The 19,680-nt window shown below is 26.2% G+C and overlaps 1 protein-coding gene across 10 annotated transcripts in view; it reads left to right on the top strand.

The window, feature by feature from the left end:
* Window positions 1-4,980, top strand: part of LOC111684743 (zwei Ig domain protein zig-8) — a 266,057-nt gene extending 261,077 nt beyond the window's left edge. For 7 of the 10 annotated variants that reach the window (XM_046955744.1, XM_046955741.1, XM_046955740.1 and 4 more), the window contains 3 exons: window positions 1,784-1,997; window positions 2,616-2,727; window positions 3,681-4,978. In XM_046955744.1, the coding sequence (XP_046811700.1) occupies window positions 1,784-1,997; window positions 2,616-2,727; window positions 3,681-3,699 (345 nt within the window). In that variant the 3' untranslated portion in view covers window positions 3,700-4,978. Of the gene's footprint in view, window positions 1-1,783; window positions 1,998-2,615; window positions 2,728-3,680 lie in introns of all 10 variants that reach the window. The other 3 variants (XM_046955749.1, XM_046955748.1, XM_046955747.1) reach the window with 2 other exon arrangements.
* Window positions 4,981-19,680: the final 14,700 nt, after the last annotated feature.

Here is a 19,680-nt window from a genome sequence, read left to right as displayed (position 1 = left end):
TTTTTCTTTCTTTTGTTGTTTATTATTTTTTCTTTTTAATTGTGAGCAATTTTTTCAAGTACCTATTGTGAATCAAGTACTGGTGGAACAAAAAATATAAATAAATGAATAAAATTAACAAAGGAAATTTTATGCAAATTGATTGTCCTCTTTTTTTGTAGAAAATAAGTATTAATTTTACCCCCCCAACATTTTGCATAGCACTCCCGTTTCTATGTTTATTATTTATTTTATTTTATATTCATACATAGGAAAATTTATGTATAGATAGTTACATTGTAAAACTTTTTTAAATAAATAAAATAATTAGTCCATTATGAACATCTATACGTATACGTTACACAACTACCATTTTATTTATTAAGTATACGTCCGATATTTTTCTAAATAATAGATTTCATATGTTTTAAAAGAAACCTATATGTTACTTTATATCAGTGGGAGGAGCTTCAGAAATAATAGGCTAAATCCGACATTAAAAAAGGCCATAAAAGGCTTAAAAAATAAGGCTAGAAAAAGGCTAAATTTGAATACCCTTAAAATATTTTTTAAAACTATGGAAAAATAATAATCGTACATTCCGGACTATAAACCAATGATTTACGAAAGGCCTATAAGGCCACTAGATCCAAAGAATATTTTTCATCGAATAATAATCTGAACCTATTTAAGCTAACTGTTCGGCTTATTGCTTGCATATATTGCCAAAATAAGCTTGAGCGTAAATTACAGGTCGCAATGTTCAAGATAATTTGATGAAATTTGGCACGTGTGCGAAATTTCAATAAAAAATGTAAAAATCGTTCCTTGATTTCACATCGAACACATATATGTAGTCGAACACCTCTAATAGGAGTTTTGTGTTTATAATTATGTTTGACATATGTATATCTCAAGCAAGACACAACTAAGTTTTATAGGTTTTTAAAAGAAGAGGAAAAGTTACTTCGTATTTCGGTTCGAAGAATAAGTTTTCGAAACACAGTGTATTTAACATACAAATTCGAAATGTTTTTCTTTCAAATCGAGTTACAGAGTAACCTCCCTGATGAGCCCGCTATATTTCGTGATAGTCGGACGTCATTTCTAGTGTTATTTAGATGAGTCTTATTTTGCCTCATAAGAATATAAAATTATTTGGTCTATATCTGTCAGTCATCTGAACTCCTGTTACATTTCGGAAATCAGTTAAAAGTTGTAAACTTATCAATTTTATAACATTCACTCTAATTATAATCCAAAATTCCTACTAATATATAATCCTTTTGTTAAAAACATTTTAAGTTATAAATCTTAAATTTTGTTTTTTTTTTTAGTGCTAAATGAGAAAAAAGAGAAAAGGCTAGAAAAAACCAGAAGCTAAAACATAAATTTTGAGGCTAAATGATAAATAAAAATGTTAAATTTAGCCTTAAAAAGGCTAACATGGCAACACTGCTTTATATACATAGTTCAGGAAAAATTTCCATAACAATTTTTGTGGAATATATTGAAAATTTCGGGTTTTCGCACAACAATCGGATAATAAACAAAAATATAATTCACATACTGACGTAATATAAAAATGCAAAATATACGAGATGTTTTATTATACGTATTCGTATCAGGATATTTATAAACATATTTGTGCATTTTATATATATATTGAAATAATAGGATTTTAAGTGTTAATATTAAAGATATATGAAAAGAACGTAAAAAATGGTATTACAGATGAAAACATTAATGTTTCCGCTTAAAAATATTTATATATAATAAAATTTATAATTTTTTCTTTCTACAGAGTCCTACGCCACCACAATACGTGTATTGGCAAAAGAATGATCGTTTAATCAATTATTACGATTCGAGACGAGACATTTCGATAGAAACAACACCGGGTCCACGAACGCAAAGTCGTTTAATAATACGAGAACCACAAATTTCCGATTCAGGAAATTATACATGTTCAGCAAGTAACACAGAACCAGCGAGTATATATGTATTCGTATCAAAAGGTACATATGTTTTTCAAATATGTATTATATAAAATTATATATACAGTTTTGTTGATTTAGGGTAATAAGTGTCATTTAATATATTTAATTACTTATATGTTTCATTTTTTATGGTAACGATTTTAATTATCAAAACTTAGTTTTGAATTATTTAATTTCATACAAAAATCATTTTTTTTGCTGTTTACAACGTAAAATTTAATAAAACGATTAGTATATGTCTGTATAAGTAAATTTCAGAGAAGAGATTATTTTTAATTTCCAATGCAATAAACAAAATTGAAGGTCTATTTTTTAGATACAAATGTACATTGTAAATAAATATTTATTAAATTTGTTTATTATTAACAAAAAAAAAATTGCAATAAGTTAGAATTATTTTTGTTACATATAAAAAAATAATATATTAATATGGTTTAATATAAAAAAATTAATATATTAAAATTTTTTATTTAACAAAAAGTGTCTTATCTTGAATGAAAATAGACATACATATTTACATATTAGTGTCATATTTTAATTTAGTAACCCAAATTTATTAAGCGTTAATTGAATATTATATTTTAAAACATAATGTATTCTTGCTAAGTTTTAACTTATTTTTATTTCAATTTTAAGGTGATAATATGGCGGCAATATCAAGAAGAAAAACTTCATCTGCTGACCGTATTGCTGCCATATTTATGTATGTTGTGGCACCCTGTGCATTAGTAAATACAATAGTAATACGGTAAGTACAATTTATTATAACAATTTTATTATTTAATTCTTTATTTTAATTATTTTTATAAACTGTTTTCTGTTAACAAGAATTGTTTGGTATTGCAATGTATAATAATGTTTGGTAATATTTTACTAGTTAGTTAGTTAACTAACCACATTAAATTGTCTCCAACCATTTCTTTGAGTTAACGCGATATCCGAGCACAACTAAATGGCATATTCATACATCTGCAAAAACTATGTAACAACACCGTGGTAGAAAGTATGTTTTAAAATTATACACGCTTGGTATCAAATTATCACCAAAGTATTGATAATTGCTCAATAACATCGTTGTCAAAGTATGTACCGATAACAAAAATATAAAAAATACACGACGTTATCAATTAAACAAAAAATAATAATGTGTTACCAAAGTGACAACGCTATGTTGTCAAACAGAACGTTGTCGACCATGATTCATTATAGAAGTCACAACGATGCATTGCCAAAATAACACAAAGCATAATTCTATTGACAACAATCCGTTGTTGCACAGAAAACGATGCATTGTCAAAATTACAACGGTTCATTGCCGAAATAACACAAAGCATAATTCTATTGACAACCATCCGTTGTTGCAAAGACAACGGTTGTTGTCAAAAAGATAACTTGATGTTATTTAAATTTTATACACATCCCTTGTGTACATGTTAATAAACGTGGTGAGCTCATTTTTCAATTTACAATTAACGTACTTTACTACAGGGTTTTTTTCCTCTGTATATTTCAATGAATCTTAGTTTCAAACTAACTACTAGCATTGTCGTATTATTTCAAATCCATATACCTACTTACCTTGAGAAAAATATTAATTAAAAATTTAACAACAAATTTATTTAGTTCTATTCAAGCATAATACGTAATTTTATATACATACATGTGCATTTAAATATATTTATTTTTGCAATTTTCTTTCAGGCGGATATTTCTTACTTAAGACTTCTTTAACGTATAAATACTTATTTAGCAAAGGAAAAAAGTGTTATAGAACTAAATTAAATCCTATTTAAGTTTCCAATTTACAAACATGTTAAGATATTTAATAATAAAATTAATAGTAAATCTATTTACATCTTATACGTACATGCATTTGTAAAGAGGATCAAGATGTATAAATGTATGTATGTGAATTATGTAAATTTATGTAAGTGAATGTGTATTATTTAGCAAAACTACTGTAATTAATTAGTCTTTAATAAGAATGGCAACAATATAAAAGAAGCAACAAAACAAAATGCATGATTTTTTTAATAATTATTATAAATGTACTATACAACATAAACACATAAAAACATACAAATAATTATGACTAGTAATATTATTATTATTATTGTTTACTAATATTAATAACAAAATTAATAATTAATACTATAAATTACTTAATGATAAGTGTCAAAAAATCACTATAATTCTAATGAATAAATATCTGTAGCATAATTAAATAAATTAAAAACATAATAAATATAATTCAATAGAATACAAACATACAAATAACGAAATAACGCGATCACACACGCCCACAAACAATTAAAATAATTTGTTTTTCATTAAATTTTAATTGTTCATTATCTTGTTTTATTTACATATAGATATGAACCCATATGGACAGAAAAATAGGTGTGTGTATTATTTAAAGTTTCAAATAGTTCAGAAGCAAAGGAGATCTTTCCGCCAGCTTATCTTCCCGTTTATATAAATACATTTATAAAATAATGAGAAACAATTCATCGACCTGCTACTCTCTTTCATTTAAAAAGCATAAAAGTACAGATAACATAGAATGGACCAGAAGGTCCATCTAAGTAAAAAAACTTTAATTGCACATATATTTTTTAATTCACTTTACATAAAATTATTTTTTCTAAATCAACAATAAATATATTTTTTAAAGAAATAAAATAAAAAATCACACCTGTTTTTTTCTCGTCATGTGTATGCATATTTAAATGTCCTTTTGTTTTATTCCCTCTTGTACAGTCTTAAATACCTGAATAAAACAATTTATTTTTTTAGAATTGTTTGTATTTGTGTAAGTTATTATTATAAATTCTGGGTACGTGTGAAAGGGTGTGTCTGTGTGCTTGTATTGTATTTACCAAATAAAAATTTATAAATTAAAAAAGCAAAAAAAAACTAATAACAGAAATTAAAAGAAAATTTAATATACAAACCGAAAAAATTGCAAAAAGAAATTCTATTATGTAAAATTTTCTATTGAAAATATATTTTGTACATAATGTTTGTTAAGTTTTTGTCCATTATTCATTTTATTGTAAATTTAGGTTAAAAACTAAACTTATTGTACGTAAAGAGAGAAAATATTCAAAATATTTATTATTGTTTATAGTTTTTATATTTTAATTGCAAAAATTCCAATAAAAATTACAAAAAAGCAAAAGAACCTTGCAGATAAACCTTATGAGACAACATTAGTATTTGTAAGCATATACAGAACAAAAATAAAAACTAATTAATTTAAAACAAAAATTATTGTATTCATCAATACAAAATTCATGCATAAAATCACATGAAATTCTTTAGAATATATAAGAAATACCTGAATGTATTTAAAAGCAACAAATGACGTAATTTCAAAATGGTATCTTTTCAATATTTCAACCTGTTGTAATGTATTATATCATACAAAAAGAATATACTGAATAAAATATTACAAAGTAATTGGATACATATTTATATGGAAAATTAATTGTTATTCAATTTGATTTAAAAGAAATTTGATAAATTTATGATTTTACAATTCCAGCTGCATTCCTCAATGTAAAAATAAAAATGTTTTGTTTACAGAGGCTGTTTCCTCTTTTCTGAAATATACTTTATTCTATCCTATGTGATGAGTCCCTTCACTTTCATATTAATTTTTTAGTTCTTAGAAAAATAAATTTCTGCAATTATTAACATTTTGGAAAAGCTAACATTATTTTAAATTATTTTAGTACTCTTTGGCATATAAATTTGCACTGTTCAAGTAGTCAGTTGACTAGGTACTACACATATTATACTAATCAATGAACCAGTCATAGCCTAGTCCACAGTAAAATCAAAACTATTTAAAACTTTGAACTTTAATCTGGAATTTCCAATATCCAACACAAAATTACATTGAAAAGTAAGTTCTTTAGTAAATACAAGTCATTAATTACCATGTCTACGAACTTAACCATATTTAACTTCAACAAAGTATCTCCATCTTACAGTTTACTGCTGTTTTTCTCGCTTCTTCCAATGGAGGATAACACTGTCCTAATTCTTGAATTATCAAGCGTCTTCAGATGATCTTTGGTCAGCATCGACTTCTTGACTTCCTTATTATACTAACAGGGTTTCCTCTCCGCTTTAGATTCTGTATTTCGTCTAGTTCAACCTATTTTATAAAATATCTATTTTTAAGATGTTAAAACGATTTTAAAGCCATACAAAAGATAAAGAAGGTTTTACTAAAAAATTTTACATAGTTTTTTAAAATCCTATGATTTTTCATAAAACGATATTTTTACATACATATGTATATATGTATATATGTTTTTATTACTAAGATCTTCCATTTAAAAAAGTGTCACTATAATTACACAAAGAACTGTAATGGATTAAAATAAGTTTTTCAATCCATAGTATTATATTCGCACAAAAATTATTTATACAAATAATTTAAATTGCGTACACATTTAAAATTACACTAAAAAAATTAAATAAATTTCAGTGAAAATGTTTATCAATTGTTGTTATTAAACATTAAATGCAATCAATGCCTGTTTAATATCTGACAAACAATAGTTTCAATAAAGTAATAGCGTTTATTTTTATTTTTAATAATAATAATAATATTTATTGTTTAAAATTAACAAAAAAATTAAGCAGAAAGAGTGAAACCATATTGGCAGGTAACACATGTATGTCATGGATTTATTTCTCGCCGAATTAACATAAATAATTGTTTGTATAATCTGATGATTTATATAATTATTTATATAATATGTATGTACATTAGGGTAATAATCAAAATTAGTCCCTAGCACTTCGAGCCAGTAGTATTTTAATAACGAAAATATATTTTTTCGGGTCAAACTGATACAAAAATCTTCAGCGGCAAATCGATTTTCTAAAACCATGCCCTAGTTTAAGTAGAAAATTTACAGTTTTATATTAAAATATTTTAAAATAAATTTACAGTAAAAATCGGACACTTTAAGCATTTCCCGTAGAAACTTTTAAGAAGTATATTTTTATGCTCTTTGTGGAATGTATAGAGCCGATTTGAGATTTTCAAAAATTGTATAAAAGTTATAATCCTAATGTACAATGTTCATACATATACCTATAACTAGTACAAGAGTACAATTCATAATATAGTTTCGCAAACTCAATTTAAATTGAAGTGCAGCATAAATACACGTGACAATTAAATACGATTTAAATTGTTCAGTTGTCTAATATATAAAAATATCAATTTTTATTAAAATTTAATTGAAAAAAAATAATTAAACTGCAATTTAAAAATCTAATATGTATTCTATAGAGAATGAGAACTTATAAATATGTATGTATGTAAAAAGTTCGTTTTTATCATTTGAATTTTTAACATACATAAAGAAAGTTGGATTGAAGATTTTGAAATGTCTCATACCAGCATTAACACCTTATTGCATAATTTCAAACAGCGCAAGAGATACAGTTTCTTTCGTTTCTGTTGCCTATTGTGAACCATCATTTATTTATCCAAAAATTTCACCTATTTTAATCTTTATTGTATCAATATTAGTGGAAGCAATCGTTTCATACATAGTATCATGTCGAAGCCTACCAACCAATAGTATACAAACTTACGATTAAAGTTTTACTATTTTTAAATTCAACAAGAATCGATATTATATGTAGTAAAAAATATTTGTACTTTTATGAGACGATGTAACATTTAATTCAGAATAATAATAACACAGGACAACGAAACTTTTGAAGCCAATTGGACTTATTTTAATATATTTTTAGCCGTTAAAACGGAAACACATGTCTATTTTTTTTCTATCACCTACCATTTCTCTCAAAATTTCATGGACTATTTTGTCCATTTATTAAATGTATTTTATATAATTCTAAAAAATAAAAATATGTTTACGTTTAAGCGTTAATTTCCTTTTTTTTTTTGATGTCATAACAAAAACTATTCTTCATTATACATTTTTTCTAAGTTTAATTTAAATCGGTTGAAAACAATATTGTTTTATATCTTATTGGAACGATAATTGCATATATATTTGCTGTTAGAATCCAAAAAGACGTATTTAGTGCCAAAAATTGTGTGACACTAGTTAACGTGTCCTATCGCGCTTAATTTTATCAGAATGCATTTCCATAACTTAAAGTATAAGTCTAGAGGCAGAGGCGGTCACTATTTGCTACTTGTGTAAAATTACATGAGTATACACAAGTATACAGTCAGAAGGCCTAAAAATAGTGAAAATTATTTAACATTTTTTTCATCGTTGGCCTGTGTAATAATAATTTTGATAAACTATGTAATTATGTATGTATTAAAAAAAATGTGTACTTATATTAGTTTAATAACTGTATTTGATTATAACAAACAAACCCCAAAAAATTATAAAAACAAAACATAATTAATTAGAATGAATTACATTCCATGAATTTCCCAAATGACATGTCAATGAAAACAAATTATAAAGTTTGGTGAAAATGAGGTGCTACATTGCTAACAACAGAAAAAATACTCCTAATCTCCAACAGTAACATTAACAATATCAACCCAAAACCACATGTTCATGTTCTTTTTAATCCTTTGAACCCTTCATATGTAATTATTTATTGTAAATATTAATCTAGAAAATTTATTACAATATATAATATTAATATATAATCATTATAATTACAAATAACATTTAACTATTATAGTAAAGTTAAACTTTACAGATACCGATAAAAAATAGTTATAAATAATTTAAATCAATAAAATATTAAAAAAAAAACAAAAAATGAATTAATTAAAAAAATTAGAGTAAAAATAATATTGAGCAAAAAATAATACAAATGTTAAATAAATTATGATTTAATAAATTTTAAAAATTTAAAAACCCGCAAAAAATGACATTTGAAAAAAGAAATAAATAAATGTAACAAAATAAATTTAAACTAAAAACATTGTTTCATTTTTTATATGTGTGTATGTATTAGGGTTGTTATTCGAATAATTTTTTTATCGAATGAACAAAAGTTTAAATTTAAAATAAAGAATATTTCAAAAAAATTTTGTCGAATATTCGGATAATATTTTAATGTTACTTCCCAGGAAAAAATTTAGAACTTGTTCTAAAAAAAAAACTAGTTCTAGAACAAATGCAGATAGAACCACTTCAGATTCTTAAATAACAACATTGGAACTAGTAATGTCGCAACTACTACTGGAACCCGTTCCTCGGAACATTATTATGGTTCTAAAATACTTCTAAAGAGTTTTCAAGGAAATAATTCTTTGACATTAGTTATACATTGATGCTACACTAGTTCAATGGAACACATACTAGTTCCGAAACAACTTCTTAGAATCAGTTGAAAAAAAAATGTTAAAAAATTATATATTCATAAACATATTTTTTATTGAAATCTAAAACGCATTCATGTCTTTATTTCTGCATAAAACTAAACTATAAGGAAATTAAGATACCCAAATTGAATTCTACCGGGACACGGGAAAGTTAGCTGCTGGTTTCTTATATTCTGTGCAAGATATAGTTTAACAGATGAATTTTATGTAAGATAATTGTAAGTATGTTTTCTAAAAAAATTTGGTGGTTCCAAAAAGCTACCTCAGAACCAGTTCCGAAGGTGACAATTTTGAACAAAAATCATTGGTTTCAACGCCAAAGTAGAACAAGTTCGGGCTACAATCATGCGTTCTAGAACCAGTTGTAGAACTAATACAATTTTTGCTGGGTTTTTATAAATATTTTATTATAATATTGAACGAATAATTACATTAGACTTTTTAAAACAAATACCAAATCAAAAGATCTGTTATAATTAAAACAAATATCTTTTACAACTTCTTGCAAATTATAAACATTTATATTTTGCAATGTTAGAAAGCTTGCTTTTTTAAAAGTGATTCTATGCATTTTATTTTAATTTTTGCAATAAGTAAAACAGATTGTTTCTAAAAAAACCAAAATATGTAAAATTTAGTTCATATACTGGTATTTTTAAGCGAGTTATGTAGGTCATTTTCTGATGAGATTTTTATATCGAATATTTTGGTTCCATAAAAATTTGTACTTTTCTGGCATTTATAAGCCAGTTAATATTTGTTAAAAATTTCAACTCGTCTTATCATGTTTTCAACAGACAGGCAGACAGACGTCTAGATCGTCTTAAAATATAATAAGGACCCAATATTTCGATGTGTTACAAACGGAATGACATACCATAGCATAGCATAAATACTTATATGTTAAGAAGCTGATAAAATGCACACATATTTCTCTACTTAAGTTAAGCATCTCGTATACATATCTATATCATTATAAAAGCCTAAGCTTCCACATTTAAGTCTACTGACAAATAAAAAATAGGTTCAGATTGAACAATCTTAGAGCATTACGCAAACCCGTTTTTATCCGTATTTACACAGAAAAAATAAAATTCAAAATCAAACAAAAAATTCATAAAGCCAAGTATTTTCTTACAAAAATAGAACCTATCCGAAATTCGTAAATTCTTCATTGAAAAAATTTCAGAATTTTTCTTATTAAAATAATATACTATTTACAAAGACTAATAATAAATATTTTCAACATTTCCAAACAATTATTTAATTGAAATTTAATAGTACCAAGAAATGGAAAGTTATCTGCTTGTAACGTATATCCTTAAAAAAATACTTTAATAGATTAGAGGTGCGGAAGAATTATATTAAATTTTACGTAAGATATGTATATAACATTGGTACAATCGTAAAAATCTAACCCATATTGAATTTTAGCGCTAAACTCGAATTTATAATTCAGTTAAAGTAATTTTTTGGAGGGGACCATATTTAAGAGGTAGGGCCATCCTCATAAAATTTGTTAGAGAGAATTTATCTTATATAAGACTTATTTATTTCGAATACTCTCATTTTTGAAATAGATATGACTGTTAAGGCTGCATTAAGGGGGACCATTTGTATGGGGGATATTGCCCATTTTCAATATAAAACAAACCTTACCTATAAGAAATATTTGTGGAAAATTTCAAATTACTAGCACTTTCCGTTCGGACCCTATCGTGCTTTCTGCAGAAAGACAGACGTTAGAAGTTAACAAGGACCTAAAATATATATACTTTTGTGAGTCTATGATTAATATTTCGATGTGTTACAAACGGAATCTTTTTGGATGGTGGGCAGAGTTACCAGGTAAGCTTTTTTAAGGCTAAATTTAGCCTTTTTATTTATCATTTTTCCTTTTCCTTTCTCTTATTTACCCTTAAAAAGTAATATAATAAGAAAATATTAGTCAAATTAATTTTAAATTCTTATGGTGCATGATAAGACCCATCCAAATACATATATATATATATACATATATAATATATATATATATATAATATATATAATATATATATATATATATATTTATATATATATATATATATATATATATAATATATATATATATATATATATATATATATATATATATTTATATTCTGGGTCCTTATAAAATAGTTCCGCATATGCATATATATTAGATTGTGTCTGTGTATGTATGCATATATGTATGTATGTTTGTATGCAATCGCCACGATATTTTCAGATATACTTCATAACTTATAAAAACTCCTAGCATCCGCCGGGGTCATGCGCCAAGAAATAATGATCTAAAAAGTGACAACAAAAAAAACTTAGAAACACGTTTGAGAAATCTTGCTCAAAGCTTACCTTGTGTTAAGTCCACTGCTTTTTTTTAAATGCATTAGGTATATAATGCGTCTAAATTAGCATCCCATCCCACAAAATATCTAAAAGACACTATATTAAATTGCGTACACATATTTTTCAATGAGAACTTTTTTACTTACGTAGGTCCACATAACAGAGATGAGTAAATTCCCATCCATTTTGTGTTTGAATTGAAATAACAAAATTTTTTAGAAAATAATGAAAAAATTCTTTTATGCAAAAGTTTTAAACTGTTTTTTCTTTTTTATTTTATTTTTACAAATGTCAAAATATTTAAAATTTTAAAAATTCAAAAAGCAATTAAAAAAAATAATCACATTAATTAAAAATATAATTAAATTAAAATTTAATACTGATTAACGCCTTTATTGAAAAAAAATTACTGAATATTTTTTTCTGTGTAGAAAACAAAATCTATATTTGAAGCATGAAGCCGAATAAAGCCGTATAAACGATTAAAGAAATTATACAGGAAAGCATAAAAACATCATTTTATGCAAAAATTTGTATCAATATTTATAATGGATCACGTGATAAATATTGAACGTGTAGCATGTTTTGAGATATCGATCACGATACATTTGTAAAATTAGGAAAAATAAATATAATAAAACAAATAAAAATGAAATATCGTTTGAAAAGTTGTTAAAAAAATATAAAAGAAAATTACTTTTTTGTTATTTCGGGATTTTTGCGGCATTTGTCTAATCATCCGCAGACCCGTATACCATAAAATATTCCAAATACTGACGTAAAAAAATATTGAACGTGTTGCATACCCGACGTATTTATCAATCCATTTAAATGCGTCGTGATCCAAATAGATCAATATATATTGAACGTGTGCCAGTACCCTTAAATATATTGAGAGTTCTCATACAATAACTGTTTTAATTGGAAGAATGACTAACAAATGTGCATAAGACTAAAAAAGCACCCACGTACTATATTTTAATCATACAAAAAAATGTTTGTCTACAAGTAAACTTTACACGAAACTTAAAGTAAACTTTAAATGAAAAAATCGATAAAATACAATAATCAGTAATTATATTGACTGACTTTGGTTTCATACATAAATTGCTTCTCATCAAAGTTGTACTTTTGCCAGTTTTCAAACATTTAAAAGTCAAACACTTTTACAGCGACACAGAAGAAAATACATTTAAACAAACTTCATGAAACATTGAACTCATTTTTCATGCTTTTCATTCACTTTATAGTTTATTTAAGTCCCTGAGGATTTTTGTGGTAATGATTTTCAATCTTGTTTACTTACTGCTTACATGCTATATTTTTTGTATACTTATGTATAACAAGTAATGTTGTATATACACAGAAAAAAATAAATTCAAAATCAAACAAAGAGTTCATAAAGCGAAGTATTTTTTTACTAAAGTAGGACCTATCACGAAATTAATAAAATCAAGTAGTACTCAAATTCGTAAATTCTTTATTGGAAGATTTTCAGGATTTTTCTCATTAAAAATAATATACTATTTACGAAAAACATTATTAAATATTAGCAAAATTTCCAAACAATTATTTTGCTAAAACAATAACGCAAATTACTTGTATTTGTTCAAATATTTTATTTGAAACAGATAAAATATTTATTGTATTTTGCCATTACACAAAATTCCTTATTAAATATGTAAAAATTTTGTTAAAAAATATATATTGAATTTTAACAAAAATTTTATTAATTCTATAAAATTAATCTTCTATACTTACAACAATATTATTTTAAATTGCAGAAACTATTATTTTGTACTGTGAAAACTGAAACACTACAAAATATTTTCCTTCTGTGTGAAAATCAAACAAATTCGTTATAAACCCTAAAAAAATATTTTTAAAAATCGAAATTAAATTCAAGCAAACGATTATTAAAAAAATAATTGTGCATATTTTTTTCTATGTACAGTGTTTTCTTCAACAAGAAATTCCTTTTTAAAATGAATTCGATTTGGCTCTAAAATCTTATTATATATAAAAATTCGCTGTGAAAATGGTTGAGATCAGCAATACTACATTTCGTAATAAATATATAAACAAATTTATGCACAATTTGGTGTATACATTTCTGTCGTCTAGATCGTTACACACAGGGTATAAGTTGAAGTCAATTCGACAGCTAATTGCTATATTTTTAATGAAGTATACAACTGCCAAATGAGCAATTTCAAGTTGCCAGATGAACAAATTATTATATTATTAATTATTATAGTATTAATTTAACTTTCATGATACCAAAATAATTTTAATTTAATTAATGTAATTAAAAGGGCAATTATTTATACCAAAGTATAACAAGTTAGCATGTGTTAGTGAAAAAGTTTCTAGCTCTAAATATGTGTTGGTAACAAAATTGTATATGTGTTGATGCATTCTGAACACACAGAGTTTTATAAAATACTAGCTTATAACCCGCTACCTTGTTAGCGAACCGTTTTAAAGGTTTTGTTAAAAAATTTTAATTTGTAAAATTGTGGTAACCTCTCTATTTCATAATGTTGTACTACCGATATTTAAGAAAATTCAAAAAGTACCTTTCGATTAACGATAAAGTAGCAAAAAGTCCCCTTCTATAGGGTATGTTCCACTGGCTTGAAATCTGCTAGATTTGCGTAAACGTTTTCAAGGTGTTTCCACTGAGCATACTCGTTTTTGATATTCGAATTTGCGAACAAATTCTGACACTTTATTTTTTCATATCCACAATAATGTTAATTTTATGTAAAATTACATATTAAAAATAAAAAAAACGAGTAAGAAGTTATAGTAGGGTGAGGCCGACCCTACACCTGTATAGGAATAACATCTGATTTAGTTTTCATAATAAAGCATTTAAGTTGAATTGTACCTTGTCTCAGATATACTAAAGCCGTTTACTATTTAATAAAACTGTGGATATTCAAGTAAAATTTTGATGGGGGCTTTTTAGAGGGCTAGGGTCAAATGAGGCCCTATAATTATAAAGTTCATCAGGGTCATCAAGACTAGTATAGAACTTTGTTTTGCAGCTTTTTGTCGAGATACGAGTATATTAAGCATAATTATGAACTACAAAGCCTTATTTTCAATAGGCTTCGTCTTCAGTAGCATAAAAGATCATGTACCAAATTTCATTCAATTATTTTCAAAATTGCGGGCTGTAGTTTGATTACAAAGTTTAAATGGACGGGCGGACAGACGGACAGACGAACGGACATAGCTAAATCGATTTAGAAAATTATTCTGAGCCGATTGGAAAACTTTAAGGTGGGTATAGCCAATATTATTGTGCGTTATTAACATCAGCACAAACCCAATATACCCTCCCCACTAAAGTGGTGTAGGGTATAATTAAAAATTATCAATATTAAGAATGCCATAAAATAACATTAAACAGCGATGCTTTTTACACAGTTATTTTTGTCTTATCACACAGAGAAAACAGATTCGTTGTGATAACCGAATTTGTTTCCAATCGAATTTAGTCGGTTCTCACAACTATACAAAAATTCGATTGCAACTATTGTAAAATTTGGTTACTATTACTAAAAATATGGTGTACACAATTTTTATACCCTACACCACTATAGTGGGGAGGGTATTATACGTTTGTGCTGATGTTTGTAACATACAAAAATATTGGTCCAATACCCACCTTAAAGTATACCGATCGATTCAGAATCATTTTTTGAGTCGACTAAGACATGTCCGTCCGTCCATCCGTCCGTCCGTCCGTCCGTCTGTCCGGCTGGCTGGCTGTCCATGTAAACCTTGTGCGCAAGGTACAGGCCGCAATTTTCAAGATAATTTGATGAAATTTGGACCAAGCATGTTTTTTGGCACAAGGACGAAGCCTATTGAAAATGGTTGAAATCGGTCCATTATTTCATCTAGCCCCCATACAACCGTACCTCCCGATTTGAACATTTTATGCTATAATTACGTCAAATATTCTGCTATCTCTTTAAAAATTTCGCACAAATAAGTTTTATATAAGTATAAATGATACTGCAGATTTTCGTAAGGATCGGCCTATATTTGACCCTAGCCCCCATACAAACCCCCCTTCAAAAATGACTTAAACGTCTAAAATTGACTTGTAACCATTTGTATCGCAATGAAACTCAACAAAACTAACTGTTATTTAGAAATATATCCTTTTCCCAAATTTACCGAGGATCGGCCCATATTTGACCTATATAAAGCCTCATTTAGAAATTTTAGTTTTTTATCAATAAATGGCTTAAATATTTTGGAATTATGGTAATATTCAACATAAAAGTTTCTTTACAAAAAATAAAAATTTTATAAAAGTAAAAATTGTAAAAATATACTCATGGTGTAGGGTATCATATGGTCGGCCATGCCCGACTATACTTTCCTACTTGTTTTGTTTATTTTTGTATACGTCAACTATAATTACCAATTAATTGGTTGTGAACATCGAATTTGGTTCCTTTAACCGTAACTAAATTTTAAATAATTTTTTCAAATGATAATTGATTGCAGTACTCAATATTTTATACAGTTTTTCGGTCACAGCAACTAATATTAGATGTTCTTACGTATTAATCCTAAATAAAAGATGGTTGCTTTTACTGAATTAACAAATAAATATAATAACCGATACAATTCAGTTCAAATAATTAATTTGGAATTTGTTACAACCACAATTCGATTATTATTATACTTTTTTAATACTGAATATAAAATTCAGTTAATTATACAGTTTTTCTATAACAGGGATACAATTGTAATTAATTTAACTAAATATTTATAATGATAATCGATTTTCAAACGATCTGTTTTCAGTGTGTACAGAGAAAACAGATTCGTTATGATAACCGAATTTGTTTCCAATCGAATTCAGCCGGTTCTCACAAATATACCAAAATTCGATGGTAATTATTGAAAAATTGCGTTACTATTATTATATAGTTGTGTACATATATTGTGTACACAACTATTTTTGTTTATTATTCGGTGGATGTGGATTTAAATTATTGGTATTTGCAACTGAAATGTTATTTATTGAAAACCAATTTGTGGATTTTGTGTATTTTAAAATATATTTAATTTTATTTAAAATATTTACAAAATATATAAATTTATATAAACGTACAAAACTTATTTTAATAAAAATACTACTTTTGCCCTTTAGTTTTGATAATTTGGTGGTAAACGCAATGTTTATGTGCCAGGGATTTTGTTCTTCATCCTGTCCAACATGTCTATAAGGTACTACCTTTTACGCCTTTCCGCAGCTGCAAAATTATTAACACTAATGGAAAAATAACACAAAATAGATTATAAGATATAACATATATTAAACATTACCTTTTTAATCTGATTTTTTCACATAAAGTAATCCTCAAACGTTTTTCGATTTTTTTAATTATAAATTCATTTTGTTTTATTTATTTTTGTATACGTCAACTATTATTACCTCTTAATCGGTTACGAACATCGAATTTAGTTCCTTTAACCGTAATTAAATTTTAAATATTTTTTTCAATTGATAATTGATTGCAGTGCTCAATATTTTTTACTTTCTACTATTTTTCGGTTGCAGCGACTAATATTTGATATTCTTACGTTTTAATTCGAAATAAAAGTCGGCTTCATTGACTGAATTCATAAAAAATTTAATAACCGATACAATTCAGTTCAAATTATTGATATGAAAATTGTTAAAACCGCAATTCCATTATAATTATGGTTTTTTAGTAAGTAATATAGAAAATTAGTTAATTTTACAGATTTTTAATAACATCGATACAATTTTGTTAATTTAACTAAATATTTATCATGGTAACCGATTTCCAATCGATCTTTTTTCTGTGTGTATAGATGATGAGGTATTAAAGCTGGATTCACATGATTTGCACATTTCTATATAAATAAATAAATTTCAATAATTTTTGATAATGAATTCCATCTGTCTTTAACATCGGATATTAACATTAACTCTTTACCGTCTTGATTTTTAACAAAATATTGAAGCCTTATATTTTGCAACGTTAAAAGTGGAATGGATTCTGTTTTAGAAGTGATTTTATCAATTTTGTAAATGTTTGCAATAAGTGAAACAAATACTTAGTTCCTAAAGCAAAGACACTAACTTACTGTATGGAGGCTAGGTGAAATAATGGATCGATTTCAACCATTTTTAATAGGCTTCGCCCCTGTGCCAAAAAACATGCTTGGTCCAAATTTCATCCAATTATCTTGAAAAATGCGGCCTGTACCTTGCGCCCAAATTTTACATGGACAGCCAGCAGGACTGACGGACGTACGGACATGTTTTAATTTACTGAAAAAATGATTCTGAATCGATTGGTATACTTTAAGGTTTCTAGGACCAATATTTCTGTGTGTTACAAACATCAGCACAAAAGTATAAAACCCTCTCCACTATAGTGGTGTAGGGTGTAATGATATATATTAACATTACTGCCTTCCGCCTATCTATGTAATACAAGGTTTATGTATTCCAACAAAAGGTTACAATTTTCAAGATAATTTGCGTATATACGTTTCTCTTTTTAATAAAGAATGAAATCTAAAACGGTTGAAATCGGTCCTAGACGTTGAAAACCATATTTATGCTAAATGTTACAGTATATATATACATATATAACAAATCCCTGAAAATCGGGGGTTTTGTCGATAAATCGCTAAAATATGCATATGAAAAAATGAAATATGGCTTATATTGAAAATACTTGTTTTTTCCATGCATTTAAACTTACGCGAATGACCCTTTAAAAAAACTGATTTTAGAATGTTGGCAAAAAAGTTGGGAATATTTTGTATGTATGTATGTATGTATGTATGTATGTATGTATGTATGAATGTATGTATGTATGTGATGAGTTTAATTTTTGAGTTGTTTAAATTTTTACATTACAGTTGCTGAAATGTCTTAAAATTATATACATTAAAACATTGCACAATGTTTTCAGTAGGACAAATAAATTCATCCTACTTTCACACATACATTCAAACTACACCTGATATTACACATACAAACATGTATTCATGAAATAATAAACTGTTGGAAATATTTATTAGTAAAATCTACTTGAACGTGTGGTAACACAAATTACATGAACATAACAAACAATTTATTGCCGTAATTTTTCTATATTTTCATTTCCTCTCTTTATTTTTTGTTTGTTTTTTTTTTTGCTGTTGTTTGTATTTTTATTTTTGATTGGTGGTTACGACAGTCATCAACACGATGGTAACAGTCACCGTAATATTTACCAGTATTGCCAATCAGATTTTTGTTCTTGAATTTATAAACTATTTGTGGCCTCTGGTAGGTTAGTGGTTAGTGTTTTAGTCCGTTGGATCGGCGATGGTGGGTTCAATTCCCAGAGGCTTATCGGTCTACTACTCAAGTTCAGTCCCATCAAAGGTATATATAAAGAAAAAGTTAAACCTCGAGTAATCGAATATTTAAATAATTATCGAAATAAATTCCCCAATAATATTTATGTACATAGCATACGGCAACAATGATTGGGAGTTATGTTTTATAGTGTTATTGTAGTTATTAGTGTTTGGTTTGACGCCACCCTTAAAGCCGGTTACAGAAGTGATTTAGTGCAATTAAGTTGTCACAGTTATTTGTCGATGTCATTCAATGTGAATTGATTTAATTGAACAATTTTATTTGAATTACTATTTTAAAAATAAACTTTGATATTTATGTAAACATAAGCAGAAGAAAAGCCCGCATGTACATACATATAAGTACATTTCTGTTTTTTTTTTGTGCTAATGCCTCTCCAAAATACGTACTCTTTTTTTCAATTATTATCTTTCTTTGTATATATCAATACAAAAAATCCCTATCCCAATTATTGTTGTCTGTTTGCAAAATAAAAAAATACAAATCTTATTTATTTTTAAATTTTAATACTTTTTTTCTACTACAAAATATTA

This window comes from Lucilia cuprina, chromosome 6, assembly GCF_022045245.1.
Source record: "Lucilia cuprina isolate Lc7/37 chromosome 6, ASM2204524v1, whole genome shotgun sequence".
NCBI lineage: Eukaryota > Metazoa > Arthropoda > Insecta > Diptera > Calliphoridae > Lucilia > Lucilia cuprina.
This window is presented reverse-complemented; position numbering and strand designations above follow the sequence as displayed.